Source organism: Colius striatus, chromosome Z (assembly GCF_028858725.1).
Source record: "Colius striatus isolate bColStr4 chromosome Z, bColStr4.1.hap1, whole genome shotgun sequence".
Lineage (NCBI taxonomy): Eukaryota > Metazoa > Chordata > Aves > Coliiformes > Coliidae > Colius > Colius striatus.
Genome location: NC_084790.1, coordinates 77,637,084 through 77,654,885, shown reverse-complemented (window position 1 = coordinate 77,654,885; position 17,802 = coordinate 77,637,084). Strand labels below are relative to the sequence as shown.

At 59.6% G+C, this 17,802-nt stretch overlaps 4 protein-coding genes across 5 annotated transcripts in view; 3 read left to right on the top strand and 1 right to left on the bottom strand.

The window, feature by feature from the left end:
• UBAP2 (ubiquitin associated protein 2) overlaps positions 1-17,802 on the bottom strand; it is a 152,434-nt gene that overhangs the window by 55,150 nt on the left and 79,482 nt on the right. The window lies entirely within an intron of this gene.
• Positions 4,569-5,276, top strand: LOC133628711 (interferon-like). Its single transcript, XM_062017455.1, has one exon. The coding sequence runs from the start codon at positions 4,569-4,571 to the stop codon at positions 5,274-5,276; it is 708 nt and encodes a 235-aa protein (XP_061873439.1).
• On the top strand, positions 10,219-10,926 carry LOC133628710 (interferon-like). Its single transcript, XM_062017454.1, has one exon. It carries the CDS (start codon positions 10,219-10,221, stop codon positions 10,924-10,926), a length of 708 nt encoding a protein of 235 aa, XP_061873438.1.
• LOC133628708 (interferon-like) lies at positions 15,869-16,576 on the top strand. Its single transcript, XM_062017453.1, has one exon. The coding sequence runs from the start codon at positions 15,869-15,871 to the stop codon at positions 16,574-16,576; it is 708 nt and encodes a 235-aa protein (XP_061873437.1).

Below are 17,802 nucleotides of genomic sequence, written 5' to 3'. Positions count from 1 at the left end.
AGAACAACAGCAGTGGTGCTCCTCACGCACATAGCTGACAGGACTCTGCAGCCTGCCAGGGACCAGCCTCCCTCCTGCAGCCCCTCTCACTGATGCCTCCTGCACGGCTTGAAGGCTCTGCACAAGGGGCCGCTCTCAGGGACCCACCACCGCCCTTCAAGCTCACAGGCACCTCCTCATGACGCCAGGTGGACATAGCACACACCTGCACAGATCACACCTGCCCTGCCCTGCATGCACCTCCATTCCCAACACACACAATCTCTCCTTTCCCTACCCTCTCTCACTGCCAAGACACAAAAGCCACCTCCAAACCACCACCCCATCACAAACAACCACTCAGCGAGGACTCACCACTGCTTGCGACCAAGCAGCGTGGCTTCAATAACCTGCACCTCAAAGAGACCAGGACGGGCACCCACCCACGCCTCCACATGCTGGGACACGGAACAGCACCCCAGCGCTTTGAAGCCCACCCAACAAACTCCAAAGACACACAAAAACCACACAGGAGATGCCCGCGACCGCTCCTTGCTCTCCTACAACCACCGCGGACGGCTTTGTGCGGAGCCGGCTGGGCTCGGTAACAGGGGGAAGGGGCTGCGCCCATCTCCCACGCAAACTCTTCCTGAAACGTCCCCTGCCTCTGAGTTTGGGGCCCATCTGCGGCCCGCACGGGACAACCTGGCTCCTCTGCCGCCACTGCCGAAGAGCAGAAATCTGCAACCTGCAGGACGAGGTGGGAGGACAGGACCAGACGGAGGCCACCACGCGCAGCCCGCAGTCAGAGAAGCAGGAGAGCCAGAGCAGAGATCCCCCTGCAGCCCATGGCCTGCAGAGTGCAGGCTGAGCCCCTGCAAGCCACGCACGGCAAAGGCAGGACTGAGAGCTGGCAGCAGCTGCAGCAGGACCCCGTGCCAGAGCGCGGGGAGTCTTCTGGACCCCACGACACAGGCAGCGCACAGGAGCCGCAGCCCTCGGGTGAAGGCCCGTCGCAGCGGCCCGTGCAGGGCTGCCCAGCCTGGCAGGGACCCCGCGCTGGAGCAGGGCAACGGCCAGGAGCCCGCCTGCCCTCAGGCGAGACAAGCGGCAGGAGCCATCGCAAAAGCACTCACTCCAACCCCCACTCCCTGCCTCCCTGGGCTGTTTCGCCCACGCCTCTAAGCGGCCACTGAGCCCTCCCGTCCCTCAAGGGCTGCCAGGGCTATAATGGACTAGCAATGTGCCCCAGCCTTGCTAGCAGCATACTTAACCACCCAAAACCACATTGCTCCCACCAGCCAGGATTCTGCCCGTTAGACGTGCCATTGCCTTGGAAGGCACGACTCGCTGTCTCAGGATAAATGGCCTCCGCGCACGCATCCAGGCCCGGCGTCAAGGAACTGTGACCCTCCTGGAGTTTTAGGGACTTTCTCAGACCCTCCTGAACTTTCCAGGACCCTCCAGAGACGGTACTGGGCACGCGACAGGGGGAGGCGTGGATACAAGAGCCGGACCAGCGGAGGGGTCGCCCTCGCGCTCCCTTCCCCCACCTCACTGCCGCTCTCGGGCCAGCCAGGATCGGGGCAACGCGCTGAAACGGACCAAACCCCCTCCAGCTTGCGAAAGGGGGAGCACTGCCAAGGGCAAATGCTGCTCTGCTGCAGGCAAGCCCCCAACTTATTCTCAAAGTTACACAGCACCCGCTCTTGCTTTTACATCCTGCTGCCCTTCAAGCTTTGCCCGATTTCCACTCTCACCCTGCTGCTCCTCACACTCGCAACCGCGCATTCCGCAGCATTACCTTCTTCACCAGCAGCCAGCCTCATCCTCTGAATGCCGGCTCACCTTTTTTGCCAATGACCAGCTCTTTATTCCCCCACTCGACCAGACGGAGCATCGCAGCTCCTAGACAAGCAGCTGCCGGGACGCTGTGCACTCCAGCGGTGACTATCAGCACTTTCCCTCCCCCTGCCGGCGCACTACAGAGACCTTCCAACAAAAACTCAAGCCCGCTGTCAGGTGCGGTGGATTCCCGGTAGTGGCTATTGGAACTTTCTCTCTCTCTCTTTTCCTTCCCTCTCCCTTTTCTCCTTACGGTGTTGTTTGTTGTGGGTGAAAGAAAGAAGTTTAGCACTGGACTCCGTTTTGAGTCTTAAATCTGTTCTCGAGAATACGTGAAACCTGATCGTGAAACAGTGAACCTGTTTCACTGGACATCACTCAGAAGTTAAGCCCAGGTGAGCCCGGTCACGCAGAATTGTCTGAGGTCGCCTGGAGAGCAAGGGACTTCTGCCAAATTAAGCCCAACAGGGGACAGTGACATTTAATTGGTTCCGCAGACGGCGTTCTTGGAAAACAAAGCGCACTAGGAAGCCGTTACCCCCTGGCAGTGCACAGGGGGAAATGCGGATAGCACCGTTCAACTCTCTCCAAACGATAGCCGCTTTTCTAGGACTAGCACCTTGTTGTGCTTTGCCGTAAGCTGGAGGCTCCTGGGGGCAAACGGGACAAACTCGGTGTCATGGTTTAGCAAGGAGCAGCTTTTGCTTGGTAACAGGGGGAGCGGCTTGCAGCGAAGACTCGGTAAAGAGTTAGTTTTTGGACTCTCCCCCGCCTCCTGGCTTCACACCCACCTCCGGCCCGGCCAATCTGGCGCCTCTGCCATCTCTCTTCATTGGCGTACCACTCGGAGTTGGTTTATGTTTGTTATATTTTGGGGTTTTATGGTCCTGCTTTGGTTGGTGTTGCATTAAAATCTTTTCTGCTCTCTTCCCCAAGCCCGCTAGCCTGGTCTGTTTTGTCCCGGACCTTAAGCGGCAATTCAGCTCTTCCCGCCCTTTGGCAATCCTCAGGTCTTTGGTACTTGAGGCTAATGGTGGTCTTTTCTTCCCTGATGGACCTAAACCACGACACCTGGATGTTAAGGAGTGTCTCTCACAGGACGATATCCCCTTTGTAGGACTACGGCCTTGTCTCCTCCAAGCTAGAGAGCCACAGCTCCCCTCAGCCTGGCATCATACGGGAGGTGCTCCACTCCCTCAAAGACTTCTCATGGCCCGCCACAATAACCTTCAAACCAAACCAAAGGGAAGCAAAGAGACCCTAGAAGCCCCACCCATCCATACCCAGTGCTCAAGTGCATGGACACACAGCACCTCCTTGAAGACACGCTGCTACAGGAGAGCTCCTGAGGGATTGCCCAGAAACACGTAGCTCTGCAAGCCTGCCAGAGTGCAAACAGAAATGATGTATTCCTAGGAAAACGAGGATGACAAACCACAAGTCAAAAAGTTCAAAAGCACAACCAATACTGCAGCCTCACGTGACGCCCAGCACAGAAGGGAAAGGAGAAACCACAAAACCTCACAACGGCAGCAAAAGTGCCCCATCTATCGCCACCCCTGCGCTTTCGCATCCCCCACTCAACCACTACAGGCAACGGCACCCCCCAAACCTCCCGACCCAACACACCTCCCGCCAGGCACAGCACGTCCAGCAGAGAAACTGGGAGGGGGTTGGCGGGAAGGAGAGATCAGCGCTGGGGAATCCCTCGGTGGGCAGCGAGCAATTGCACCGGCCACCACCCAGGGTTTTGTTTCCATCTTGGTTTCATACCCCTGCTCAGTACGACCCAGGACTGTTCTTACGTTGGGCTAATTACTGATACTCCCCTTCATTCGGGTTCCTTGATGACATTCCTCTTCTATCCCTCCGTGCGGTTTTATTTCCTTGGCCCAACTCTCCTCCCCATCTCACCGGGAGGAAGGAGCAGAGGAGTGACCGAGCCCACACGCCTGGTGCTTTGATGCTGGTTGCGGTGAAACCCCAACACCCAGACGCAAGGCTCTTTGCTTATAGGGACCAGCTTCCTCTTGGCTCTGCCTCAGACATCTCAGGCAAAGGGACGGACAAAGACCCAGCCACGGGGACAAACAAGAGGCACCACAGACAGGGATCTGACTCCAGCGGCAGTCCCAGCAGCACGCACTTCCCTTTTTCCCCTTCCTTCCCTCCCAACCCCTTCTCGACACTCTCCCCGAGAACACGGGCCATGCCCAGCTGCCCGCACCCACACCGACCTGCCAGCAAGGCTCCTCCGCCCCTAAGCCTCGCTCCAGGAGTTGCCCACTGACATCACTTCACGGCCCTTCCACACACAACCAACAGAAACCATCAGCCCACAGCTAAACAAAGGGAAAGCAGCAGCGAAAAGGAAAACGCAACCACCACCATGGCAGGGGCAGAGGGAAAAGACCCCCGGGCATGCCAGGAACCTTCAGCTGCCCAAAACGGGCCTCTCAGCCGCCCCAAGGTCTCTGCCCCGGCACTCTCGCATCGCATCCCCACGCAACCGCTCCCGCACGGCCACCCCACTAACGTACTTCCTCAGCACCGCCGCGGGCACCGGCCACAACCGAAAGCCACAGCCAGAAGCCGCGGCAATCGGAAAGCCCGGCAGCGAAAGCCGCCGCTCCGCATAAAGCCGGCGCCCGGCAGCACCCCGAGCACAGTGCCCACCCGCCCCACCACACAGCCTCACCGGCTCCCGCGCCAGCAACAACCCCACGCGCCACCCACAGCCCCCCATGCCTGCGCCACGCACCGCACGTACCCGCCGCCTGCGGCACGGCGTCCCGGCGCTGCTGCTCCTCCTGCCGCCGCTCGCCACCGCCCTCGCCTGCCCCACTCTGCCCCCCCGACTCCTCACCTTCCCCGGGGACGGCCTCCGCCTCCTGCAGGCCACGGCTCCCAGCCCCACCCAGCCCTGCCAACACGACTGGGACGACGCACCCGACTTCCCCGGCGCCGTCCTGAACACCACACACCCGCAACAAGCCGCGCACATCGCCCTCCACATCCTCCAACACCTCTTCGCCACCTTCAGCAGCTCCAGCATCCCACCACACTGGGACCAACAGGCGCTGCACACCCTTCGCAACCAGCTCGACCACTCCATCCACCACCTGAGGAGATGCCTCAACGACACCCGCAAGCTCTCCCAAGGACGGGGGCCCCGCAACCACCTGCTCGCCCTCCACCGCTACTTCAGCAGACTCCAGCTCTTCCCCGGCACCCACCACCACAGCGCCTGCGCCTGGGACCACGTCCACAACCAAGCCCTCCTCTGCTTCCAACACGTCGACACGCTCCTACGCCGAAGCAGGAGCCGAGACGCGTCTGAGCTCCACCAGACCCATCCAGCCCCAACGCCCGGCCCCAGCCGCCGCCAGCCGCCACGGCTCAGCACCGCCCACAGCGCTCCCAGGCACGAGCCCGCGGGCACACGGCCGTGAGCACGGCCAGCCCGCACCGTGCCTGGGCGGGAAGGACGAGGCAACTGCTGTGCTGCACGCTGATGGAGAGCCGCGAGGCGCCGCCACATGCCTGCTGCTTCTTACCCACGGCCCCATCCAGCCTGGCCGGAGCGAGACCTCCCCGGCCGAGGGAACGGTCCCCACGCAGCTGGCGGGACTCCCACACAATGACTATTGGTCACAGGACCCTGCACAGTTCTTTATTCGTCTATTTATCTATTTATTTATTTATTTGTTTGTTCCGCGGGACTCTGGATCCATTTATTTATTTATTTACTTATTTCTGTGTTGCTCCATATTTATTCACGCATCTCCTGCAAATAAACACTTGCGTTGCTCAAACAAAAAGAACAACAGCAGTGGTGCTCCTCACGCACATAGCTGACAGGGCTCTGCAGCCTGCCAGGGACCAGCCTCCCTCCTGCAGCCCCTCTAACCGATGCCTCCTGCACGGCTCGAAGGCTCTGCACAAGGGGCCGCTCTCAGGGACCCACCACCACCCTTCAAGCTCACAGGCACCTCCTCATGACGCCAGGTGGACATAGCACACACCTGCACAGATCACACCTGCCCTGCCCTGCATGCACCTCCATTCCCAACACACACAATCTCTCCTTTCCCTACCCTCTCTCACTGCCAAGACACAAAAGCCACCTCCAAACCACCACCCCATCACAAACAACCACTCAGCGAGGACTCACCACTGCTTGCGACCAAGCAGCGTGGCTTCAATAACCTGCACCTCAAAGAGACCAGGACGGGCACCCACCCACGCCTCCACATGCTGGGACACGGAACAGCACCCCAGCGCTTTGAAGCCCACCCAACAAACTCCAAAGACACACAAAAACCACACAGGAGATGCCCGCGACCGCTCCTTGCTCTCCTACAACCACCGCGGACGGCTTTGTGCGGAGCCGGCTGGGCTCGGTAACAGGGGGAAGGGGCTGCGCCCATCTCCCACGCAAACTCTTCCTGAAACGTCCCCTGCCTCTGAGTTTGGGGCCCATCTCCGGCCCGCACGGGACAACCTGGCTCCTCTGCCGCCACTGCCGAAGAGCAGAAATCTGTAACCTGGAGGACGAGGTGGGAGGACAGGACCAGACGGAGGCCACCACGCGCAGCCCGCAGTCAGAGAAGCAGGAGAGCCAGAGCAGAGATCCCCCTGCAGCCCGTGGCCTGCAGAGTGCAGGCTGAGCCCCTGCAAGCCACGCACGGCAAAGGCAGGACTGAGAGCTGGCAGCAGCTGCAGCAGGACCCCGTGCCAGAGCGCGGGGAGTCTTCTGGACCCCACGACACAGGCAGCGCACAGGAGCCGCAGCCCTCGGGTGAAGGCCCGTCGCAGCGGCCCGTGCAGGGCTGCCCGGCCTGGCAGGGACCCCGCGCTGGAGCAGGGCAACGGCCAGGAGCCCGCCTGCCCTCAGGCGAGACAAGCGGCAGGAGCCATCGCAAAAGCACTCACTCCAACCCCCACTCCCTGCCTCCCTGGGCTGTTTCGCCCACGCCTCTAAGCGGCCACTGAGCCCTCCCATCCCTCAAGGGCTGCCAGGGCTATAATGGACTAGCAATGTGCCCCAGCCTTGCTAGCAGCATACTTAACCACCCAAAACCACATTGCTCCCACCAGCCAGGATTCTGCCCGTTAGACGTGCCATTGCCTTGGAAGGCACGACTCGCTGTCTCAGGATAAATGGCCTCCGCGCACGCACCCAGGCCCGGCGTCAAGGAACTGTGACCCTCCTGGAGTTTTAGGGACTTTCTCAGACCCTCCTGAACTTTCCAGGACCCTCCAGAGACGGTACTGGGCACGCGACAGGGGGAGGCGTGGATACAAGAGCCGGACCAGCGGAGAGGTCGCCCTCGCGCTCCCTTCCCCCACCTCACTGCCGCTCTCGGGCCAGCCAGGATCGGGGCAACGCGCTGAAACGGACCAAACCCCCTCCAGCTTGCGAAAGGGGGAGCACTGCCAAGGGCAAATGCTGCTCTGCTGCAGGCAAGCCCCCAACTTATTCTCAAAGTTACACAGCACCCGCTCTTGCTTTTACATCCTGCTGCCCTTCAAGCTTTGCCCGATTTCCACTCTCACCCTGCTGCTCCTCACACTCGCAACCGCGCATTCCGCAGCATTACCTTCTTCACCAGCAGCCAGCCTCATCCTCTGAATGCCGGCTCACGTTTTTTGCCAATGACCAGCTCTTTATTCCCCCACTCGACCAGACGGAGCATCGCAGCTCCTAGACAAGCAGCTGCCGGGACGCTGTGCACTCCAGCGGTGACTATCAGCACTTTCCCTCCCCCTGCCGGCACACTACAGAGACCTTCCAACAAAAACTCAAGCCCGCTGTCAGGTGCGGTGGATTCCCGGTAGTGGCTATTGGAACTTTCTCTCTCTCTCTTTTCCTTCCCTCTCCCTTTTCTCCTTACGGTGTTGTTTGTTGTGGGTGAAAGAAAGAAGTTTAGCACTGGACTCCGTTTTGAGTCTTAAATCTGTTCTCGAGAATACGTGAAACCTGATCGTGAAACAGTGAACCTGTTTCACTGGACATCACTCAGAAGTTAAGCCCAGGTGAGCCCGGTCACGCAGAATTGTCTGAGGTCGCCTGGAGAGCAAGGGACTTCTGCCAAATTAAGCCCAACAGGGGACAGTGACATTTAATTGGTTCCGCAGACGGCGTTCTTGGAAAACAAAGCGCACTAGGAAGCCGTTACCCCCTGGCAGTGCACAGGGGGAAATGCGGATAGCACCGTTCAACTCTCTCCAAACGATAGCCGCTTTTCTGGGACTAGCACCTTGTTGTGCTTTGCCGTAAGCTGGAGGCTCCTGGGGGCAAACGGGACAAACTCGGTGTCATGGTTTAGCAAGGAGCAGCTTTTGCTTGGTAACAGGGGGAGCGGTTTGCAGCGAAGACTCGGTAAAGAGTTAGTTTTTGGACTCTCCCCCGCCTCCTGGCTTCACACCCACCTCCGGCCCGGCCAATCTGGCGCCTCTGCCATCTCTCTTCATTGGCGTACCACTCGGAGTTGGTTTATGTTTGTTATATTTTGGGGTTTTATGGTTATGCTTTGGTTGGTGTTGCATTAAAATCTTTTCTGCTCTCTTCCCCAAGCCCGCTAGCCTGGTCTGTTTTGTCCCGGACCTTAAGCGGCAATTCAGCTCTCCCCGCCCTTTGGCAATCCTCAGGTCTTTGGTACTTGAGGCTAATGGTGGTCTTTTCTTCCCCGATGGACCTAAACCACGACACCTGGATGTTAAGGAGTGTCCCTCACAGGACGATATCCCCTTTGTAGGACTACGGCCTTGTCTCCTCCAAGCTAGAGAGCCACAGCTCCCCTCAGCCTGGCATCATACGGGAGGTGCTCCACTCCCTCAAAGACTTCTCATGGCCCGCCACAATAACCTTCAAACCAAACCAAAGGGAAGCAAAGAGACCCTAGAAGCCCCACCCATCCATACCCAGTGCTCAAGTGCATGGACACACAGCACCTCCTTGAAGACACGCTGCTACAGGAGAGCTCCTGAGGGATTGCCCAGAAACACGTAGCTCTGCAAGCCTGCCAGAGTGCAAACAGAAATGATGTATTCCTAGGAAAACGAGGATGACAAACCACAAGTCAAAAAGTTCAAAAGCACAACCAATACTGCAGCCTCACGTGACGCCCAGCACAGAAGGGAAAGGAGAAACCACAAAACCTCACAACGGCAGCAAAAGTGCCCCATCTATCGCCACCCCTGCGCTTTCGCATCCCCCACTCAACCACTACAGGCAACGGCACCCCCCAAACCTCCCGACCCAACACACCTCCCGCCAGGCACAGCACGTCCAGCAGAGAAACTGGGAGGGGGTTGGCGGGAAGGAGAGATCAGCGCTGGGGAATCCCTCGGTGGGCAGCGAGCAATTGCACCGCCCACCACCCAGGGTTTTGTTTCCATCTTGGTTTCATACCCCTGCTCAGTACGACCCAGGACTATTCTTATTCTTTTGTTGGGCTAATTACCGATACTCCCCTTCATTCGGGTTCCTTGATGACATTCCTCTTCTATCCCTCCGTGCGGTTTTATTTCCTTGGCCCGACTCTCCTCCCCATCTCACCGGGAGGAAGGAGCAGAGGAGTGACCGAGCCCACACGCCTGGTGCTTTGATGCTGGTTGCGATGGAACCCCAACACCCAGACGCAAGGCTCTTTGCTTATAGGGACCGGCTTCCTCTTGGCTCTGCCTCAGACATCTCAGGCAAAGGGACGGACAAAGACCCAGCCACGGGGACAAACAAGAGGCACCACAGACAGGGATCTGACTCCAGCGGCAGTCCCAGCAGCACGCACTTCCCTTTTTCCCCTTCCTTCCCTCCCAACCCCTTCTCGACACTCTCCCCGAGAACACGGGCCATGCCCAGCTGCCCGCACCCACACCGACCTGCCAGCAAGGCTCCTCCGCCCCTAAGCCTCGCTCCAGGAGTTGCCCACTGACATCACTTCACAGCCCTTCCACACACGACCAACAGAAACCATCAGCCCACAGCTAAACAAAGGGAAAGCAGCAGCGAAAAGGAAAACGCAACCACCACCATGGCAGGGGCAGAGGGAAAAGACCCCCGGGCATGCCAGGAACCTTCAGCTGCCCAAAACGGGCCTCTCAGCCGCCCCAAGGTCTCTGCCCCGGCACTCTCGCATCGCATCCCCACGCAACCGCTCCCGCACGGCCACCCCACTAACGTACTTCCTCAGCACCGCCGCGGGCACCGGCCACAACCGAAAGCCACAGCCAGAAGCCGCGGCAATCGGAAAGCCCGGCAGCGAAAGCCGCCGCTCCGCATAAAGCCGGCGCCCGGCAGCACCCCGAGCACAGTGCCCACCCGCCCCACCACACAGCCTCACCGGCTCCCGCGCCAGCAACAACCCCACGCGCCACCCACAGCCCCCCATGCCTGCGCCACGCACCGCACGTACCCGCCGCCTGCGGCACGGCGTCCCGGCGCTCCTGCTCCTCCTGCCGCCGCTCGCCACCGCCCTCGCCTGCCCCACTCTGCCCCCCCGACTCCTCACCTTCCCCGGGGACGGCCTCCGCCTCCTGCAGGCCACGGCTCCCAGCCCCACCCAGCCCTGCCAACACGACTGGGACGACGCACCCGACTTCCCCGGCGCCGTCCTGAACACCACACACCCGCAACAAGCCGCGCACATCGCCCTCCACATCCTCCAACACCTCTTCACCACCTTCAGCAGCTCCAGCATCCCACCACACTGGGACCAACAGGCGCTGCACACCCTTCGCAACCAGCTCGACCACTCCATCCACCACCTGAGGAGATGCCTCAACGACACCCGCAAGCTCTCCCAAGGACGGGGGCCCCGCAACCACCTGCTCGCCCTCCACCGCTACTTCAGCAGACTCCAGCTCTTCCCCGGCACCCACCACCACAGCGCCTGCGCCTGGGACCACGTCCACAACCAAGCCCTCCTCTGCTTCCAACACGTCGACACGCTCCTACGCCGAAGCAGGAGCCGAGACGCGTCTGAGCTCCACCAGACCCATCCAGCCCCAACGCCCGGCCCCAGCCGCCGCCAGCCGCCACGGCTCAGCACCGCCCACAGCGCTCCCAGGCACGAGCCCGCGGGCACACGGCCGTGAGCACGGCCAGCCCGCACCGTGCCTGGGCGGGAAGGACGAGGCAACTGCTGTGCTGCACGCTGATGGAGAGCCGCGAGGCGCCGCCACATGCCTGCTGCTTCTTACCCACGGCCCCATCCAGCCTGGCCGGAGCGAGACCTCCCCGGCCGAGGGAACGGTCCCCACGCAGCTGGCGGGACTCCCACACAATGACTATTGGTCACAGGACCCTGCACAGTTCTTTATTCGTCTATTTATCTATTTATTTATTTATTTGTTTGTTCCGCGGGACTCTGGATCCATTTATTTATTTATTTACTTATTTCTGTGTTGCTCCATATTTATTCACGCATCTCCTGCAAATAAACACTTGCGTTGCTCAAACAAAAAGAACAACAGCAGTGGTGCTCCTCACGCACATAGCTGACAGGGCTCTGCAGCCTGCCAGGGACCAGCCTCCCTCCTGCAGCCCCTCTAACCGATGCCTCCTGCACGGCTCGAAGGCTCTGCACAAGGGGCCGCTCTCAGGGACCCACCACCACCCTTCAAGCTCACAGGCACCTCCTCATGACGCCAGGTGGACATAGCACACACCTGCACAGATCACACCTGCCCTGCCCTGCATGCACCTCCATTCCCAACACACACAATCTCTCCTTTCCCTACCCTCTCTCACTGCCAAGACACAAAAGCCACCTCCAAACCACCACCCCATCACAAACAACCACTCAGCGAGGACTCACCACTGCTTGCGACCAAGCAGCGTGGCTTCAATAACCTGCACCTCAAAGAGACCAGGACGGGCACCCACCCACGCCTCCACATGCTGGGACACGGAACAGCACCCCAGCGCTTTGAAGCCCACCCAACAAACTCCAAAGACACACAAAAACCACACAGGAGATGCCCGCGACCGCTCCTTGCTCTCCTACAACCACCGCGGACGGCTTTGTGCGGAGCCGGCTGGGCTCGGTAACAGGGGGAAGGGGCTGCGCCCATCTCCCACGCAAACTCTTCCTGAAACGTCCCCTGCCTCTGAGTTTGGGGCCCATCTCCGGCCCGCACGGGACAACCTGGCTCCTCTGCCGCCACTGCCGAAGAGCAGAAATCTGTAACCTGGAGGACGAGGTGGGAGGACAGGACCAGACGGAGGCCACCACGCGCAGCCCGCAGTCAGAGAAGCAGGAGAGCCAGAGCAGAGATCCCCCTGCAGCCCGTGGCCTGCAGAGTGCAGGCTGAGCCCCTGCAAGCCACGCACGGCAAAGGCAGGACTGAGAGCTGGCAGCAGCTGCAGCAGGACCCCGTGCCAGAGCGCGGGGAGTCTTCTGGACCCCACGACACAGGCAGCGCACAGGAGCCGCAGCCCTCGGGTGAAGGCCCGTCGCAGCGGCCCGTGCAGGGCTGCCCGGCCTGGCAGGGACCCCGCGCTGGAGCAGGGCAACGGCCAGGAGCCCGCCTGCCCTCAGGCGAGACAAGCGGCAGGAGCCATCGCAAAAGCACTCACTCCAACCCCCACTCCCTGCCTCCCTGGGCTGTTTCGCCCACGCCTCTAAGCGGCCACTGAGCCCTCCCATCCCTCAAGGGCTGCCAGGGCTATAATGGACTAGCAATGTGCCCCAGCCTTGCTAGCAGCATACTTAACCACCCAAAACCACATTGCTCCCACCAGCCAGGATTCTGCCCGTTAGACGTGCCATTGCCTTGGAAGGCACGACTCGCTGTCTCAGGATAAATGGCCTCCGCGCACGCACCCAGGCCCGGCGTCAAGGAACTGTGACCCTCCTGGAGTTTTAGGGACTTTCTCAGACCCTCCTGAACTTTCCAGGACCCTCCAGAGACGGTACTGGGCACGCGACAGGGGGAGGCGTGGATACAAGAGCCGGACCAGCGGAGAGGTCGCCCTCGCGCTCCCTTCCCCCACCTCACTGCCGCTCTCGGGCCAGCCAGGATCGGGGCAACGCGCTGAAACGGACCAAACCCCCTCCAGCTTGCGAAAGGGGGAGCACTGCCAAGGGCAAATGCTGCTCTGCTGCAGGCAAGCCCCCAACTTATTCTCAAAGTTACACAGCACCCGCTCTTGCTTTTACATCCTGCTGCCCTTCAAGCTTTGCCCGATTTCCACTCTCACCCTGCTGCTCCTCACACTCGCAACCGCGCATTCCGCAGCATTACCTTCTTCACCAGCAGCCAGCCTCATCCTCTGAATGCCGGCTCACGTTTTTTGCCAATGACCAGCTCTTTATTCCCCCACTCGACCAGACGGAGCATCGCAGCTCCTAGACAAGCAGCTGCCGGGACGCTGTGCACTCCAGCGGTGACTATCAGCACTTTCCCTCCCCCTGCCGGCGCACTACAGAGACCTTCCAACAAAAACTCAAGCCCGCTGTCAGGTGCGGTGGATTCCCGGTAGTGGCTATTGGAACTTTCTCTCTCTCTCTTTTCCTTCCCTCTCCCTTTTCTCCTTACGGTGTTGTTTGTTGTGGGTGAAAGAAAGAAGTTTAGCACTGGACTCCGTTTTGAGTCTTAAATCTGTTCTCGAGAATACGTGAAACCTGATCGTGAAACAGTGAACCTGTTTCACTGGACATCACTCAGAAGTTAAGCCCAGGTGAGCCCGGTCACGCAGAATTGTCTGAGGTCGCCTGGAGAGCAAGGGACTTCTGCCAAATTAAGCCCAACAGGGGACAGTGACATTTAATTGGTTCCGCAGACGGCGTTCTTGGAAAACAAAGCGCACTAGGAAGCCGTTACCCCCTGGCAGTGCACAGGGGGAAATGCGGATAGCACCGTTCAACTCTCTCCAAACGATAGCCGCTTTTCTGGGACTAGCACCTTGTTGTGCTTTGCCGTAAGCTGGAGGCTCCTGGGGGCAAACGGGACAAACTCGGTGTCATGGTTTAGCAAGGAGCAGCTTTTGCTTGGTAACAGGGGGAGCGGTTTGCAGCGAAGACTCGGTAAAGAGTTAGTTTTTGGACTCTCCCCCGCCTCCTGGCTTCACACCCACCTCCGGCCCGGCCAATCTGGCGCCTCTGCCATCTCTCTTCATTGGCGTACCACTCGGAGTTGGTTTATGTTTGTTATATTTTGGGGTTTTATGGTTATGCTTTGGTTGGTGTTGCATTAAAATCTTTTCTGCTCTCTTCCCCAAGCCCGCTAGCCTGGTCTGTTTTGTCCCGGACCTTAAGCGGCAATTCAGCTCTCCCCGCCCTTTGGCAATCCTCAGGTCTTTGGTACTTGAGGCTAATGGTGGTCTTTTCTTCCCCGATGGACCTAAACCACGACACCTGGATGTTAAGGAGTGTCCCTCACAGGACGATATCCCCTTTGTAGGACTACGGCCTTGTCTCCTCCAAGCTAGAGAGCCACAGCTCCCCTCAGCCTGGCATCATACGGGAGGTGCTCCACTCCCTCAAAGACTTCTCATGGCCCGCCACAATAACCTTCAAACCAAACCAAAGGGAAGCAAAGAGACCCTAGAAGCCCCACCCATCCATACCCAGTGCTCAAGTGCATGGACACACAGCACCTCCTTGAAGACACGCTGCTACAGGAGAGCTCCTGAGGGATTGCCCAGAAACACGTAGCTCTGCAAGCCTGCCAGAGTGCAAACAGAAATGATGTATTCCTAGGAAAACGAGGATGACAAACCACAAGTCAAAAAGTTCAAAAGCACAACCAATACTGCAGCCTCACGTGACGCCCAGCACAGAAGGGAAAGGAGAAACCACAAAACCTCACAACGGCAGCAAAAGTGCCCCATCTATCGCCACCCCTGCGCTTTCGCATCCCCCACTCAACCACTACAGGCAACGGCACCCCCCAAACCTCCCGACCCAACACACCTCCCGCCAGGCACAGCACGTCCAGCAGAGAAACTGGGAGGGGGTTGGCGGGAAGGAGAGATCAGCGCTGGGGAATCCCTCGGTGGGCAGCGAGCAATTGCACCGCCCACCACCCAGGGTTTTGTTTCCATCTTGGTTTCATACCCCTGCTCAGTACGACCCAGGACTATTCTTATTCTTTTGTTGGGCTAATTACCGATACTCCCCTTCATTCGGGTTCCTTGATGACATTCCTCTTCTATCCCTCCGTGCGGTTTTATTTCCTTGGCCCGACTCTCCTCCCCATCTCACCGGGAGGAAGGAGCAGAGGAGTGACCGAGCCCACACGCCTGGTGCTTTGATGCTGGTTGCGATGGAACCCCAACACCCAGACGCAAGGCTCTTTGCTTATAGGGACCGGCTTCCTCTTGGCTCTGCCTCAGACATCTCAGGCAAAGGGACGGACAAAGACCCAGCCACGGGGACAAACAAGAGGCACCACAGACAGGGATCTGACTCCAGCGGCAGTCCCAGCAGCACGCACTTCCCTTTTTCCCCTTCCTTCCCTCCCAACCCCTTCTCGACACTCTCCCCGAGAACACGGGCCATGCCCAGCTGCCCGCACCCACACCGACCTGCCAGCAAGGCTCCTCCGCCCCTAAGCCTCGCTCCAGGAGTTGCCCACTGACATCACTTCACAGCCCTTCCACACACGACCAACAGAAACCATCAGCCCACAGCTAAACAAAGGGAAAGCAGCAGCGAAAAGGAAAACGCAACCACCACCATGGCAGGGGCAGAGGGAAAAGACCCCCGGGCATGCCAGGAACCTTCAGCTGCCCAAAACGGGCCTCTCAGCCGCCCCAAGGTCTCTGCCCCGGCACTCTCGCATCGCATCCCCACGCAACCGCTCCCGCACGGCCACCCCACTAACGTACTTCCTCAGCACCGCCGCGGGCACCGGCCACAACCGAAAGCCACAGCCAGAAGCCGCGGCAATCGGAAAGCCCGGCAGCGAAAGCCGCCGCTCCGCATAAAGCCGGCGCCCGGCAGCACCCCGAGCACAGTGCCCACCCGCCCCACCACACAGCCTCACCGGCTCCCGCGCCAGCAACAACCCCACGCGCCACCCACAGCCCCCCATGCCTGCGCCACGCACCGCACGTACCCGCCGCCTGCGGCACGGCGTCCCGGCGCTCCTGCTCCTCCTGCCGCCGCTCGCCACCGCCCTCGCCTGCCCCACTCTGCCCCCCCGACTCCTCACCTTCCCCGGGGACGGCCTCCGCCTCCTGCAGGCCACGGCTCCCAGCCCCACCCAGCCCTGCCAACACGACTGGGACGACGCACCCGACTTCCCCGGCGCCGTCCTGAACACCACACACCCGCAACAAGCCGCGCACATCGCCCTCCACATCCTCCAACACCTCTTCACCACCTTCAGCAGCTCCAGCATCCCACCACACTGGGACCAACAGGCGCTGCACACCCTTCGCAACCAGCTCGACCACTCCATCCACCACCTGAGGAGATGCCTCAACGACACCCGCAAGCTCTCCCAAGGACGGGGGCCCCGCAACCACCTGCTCGCCCTCCACCGCTACTTCAGCAGACTCCAGCTCTTCCCCGGCACCCACCACCACAGCGCCTGCGCCTGGGACCACGTCCACAACCAAGCCCTCCTCTGCTTCCAACACGTCGACACGCTCCTACGCCGAAGCAGGAGCCGAGACGCGTCTGAGCTCCACCAGACCCATCCAGCCCCAACGCCCGGCCCCAGCCGCCGCCAGCCGCCACGGCTCAGCACCGCCCACAGCGCTCCCAGGCACGAGCCCGCGGGCACACGGCCGTGAGCACGGCCAGCCCGCACCGTGCCTGGGCGGGAAGGACGAGGCAACTGCTGTGCTGCACGCTGATGGAGAGCCGCGAGGCGCCGCCACATGCCTGCTGCTTCTTACCCACGGCCCCATCCAGCCTGGCCGGAGCGAGACCTCCCCGGCCGAGGGAACGGTCCCCACGCAGCTGGCGGGACTCCCACACAATGACTATTGGTCACAGGACCCTGCACAGTTCTTTATTCGTCTATTTATCTATTTATTTATTTATTCATTTGTTCCGCGGGACTCTGGATTTATTTATTTATTTATTTATTTATTTATTTATTTCTGTGTTGCTCCATCTATTTATTCACCCATCTGCTGCAAATAAACACTTGCGTTGCTGAAACAAAAAGAACAACAGCAGTGGTGCTCCCTGGGTTGTTTTGCCCATGCCTCCAGGCCATGGCTTCTATCCCCGTGCAGCCCTTACAGCACAACAAAGATGATGCACTCATCTTCTCTGATGCCTACTACCTCCAGGACCACCGCCACCAGCTCTAGCAGTGCCTGACAGACACCAGCAAGCTCTCCCAGGGGCAAGGGTGCCGCAACCACCTGCTCATCCTCTGTACTTTAGCGATCTCCAGCTCTTCCTCCGCAACCACCACCATAGTGCCTGTGCCTCAGATCACGTCCACCTCGAAGCCCTCCTGTGTTTCCAACACCTCCACAACCTCACGCACATCAAGGGTAATTAGAACAACCCCTCCAACCATCCGTGTGGCTCCACCAATTCCCACACCTTCTGGACACTCTCCCAGAACCACTTCTCTCCTCACACCATCACCATCCATGTCAACAGCCGCTACCAGAATGGCCCCGTGCTCGCAGCTTCCACAGACCAACTCCCCCCTAACTACCAAACGGAACTTATTTATTGCAACAAGAACTTTACTCTATTTATTCCCCAGATAATAAAGATCTCTTGCAAACAGCTGGCCAGTGCCTCTTGTCTGTGCCATGTTCCTTTGGGCTGAAGTCAGCTCCACTCAATACTCCCTCCAAGCCCTGCTCCAACCAGGGCTATGCACATCCCTGATGCTTGTTAGTAAAACTGTAGTTATGATAAAAAAAAAAAGATCCCAGACCAAGCTGTTTTGCTGTGAGGGTGATGGAGCAGGGGAGCAGGATGCCCAAAGAGGAGTTGTGAAGCCTGTTCCCTTGAAGGTCATCAGGACCTGTCTGGATATGTTCCTGTG

Excerpts from the sequence above, each read along its gene's own strand:
- LOC133628708 (XM_062017453.1), top strand. The coding sequence starts at position 15,869 with ATGCCTGCGCCACGCACCGCACGTACCCGCCGCCTGCGGCACGGCGTC.
- LOC133628711 (XM_062017455.1), top strand. The coding sequence starts at position 4,569 with ATGCCTGCGCCACGCACCGCACGTACCCGCCGCCTGCGGCACGGCGTC.
- LOC133628710 (XM_062017454.1), top strand. The coding sequence starts at position 10,219 with ATGCCTGCGCCACGCACCGCACGTACCCGCCGCCTGCGGCACGGCGTC.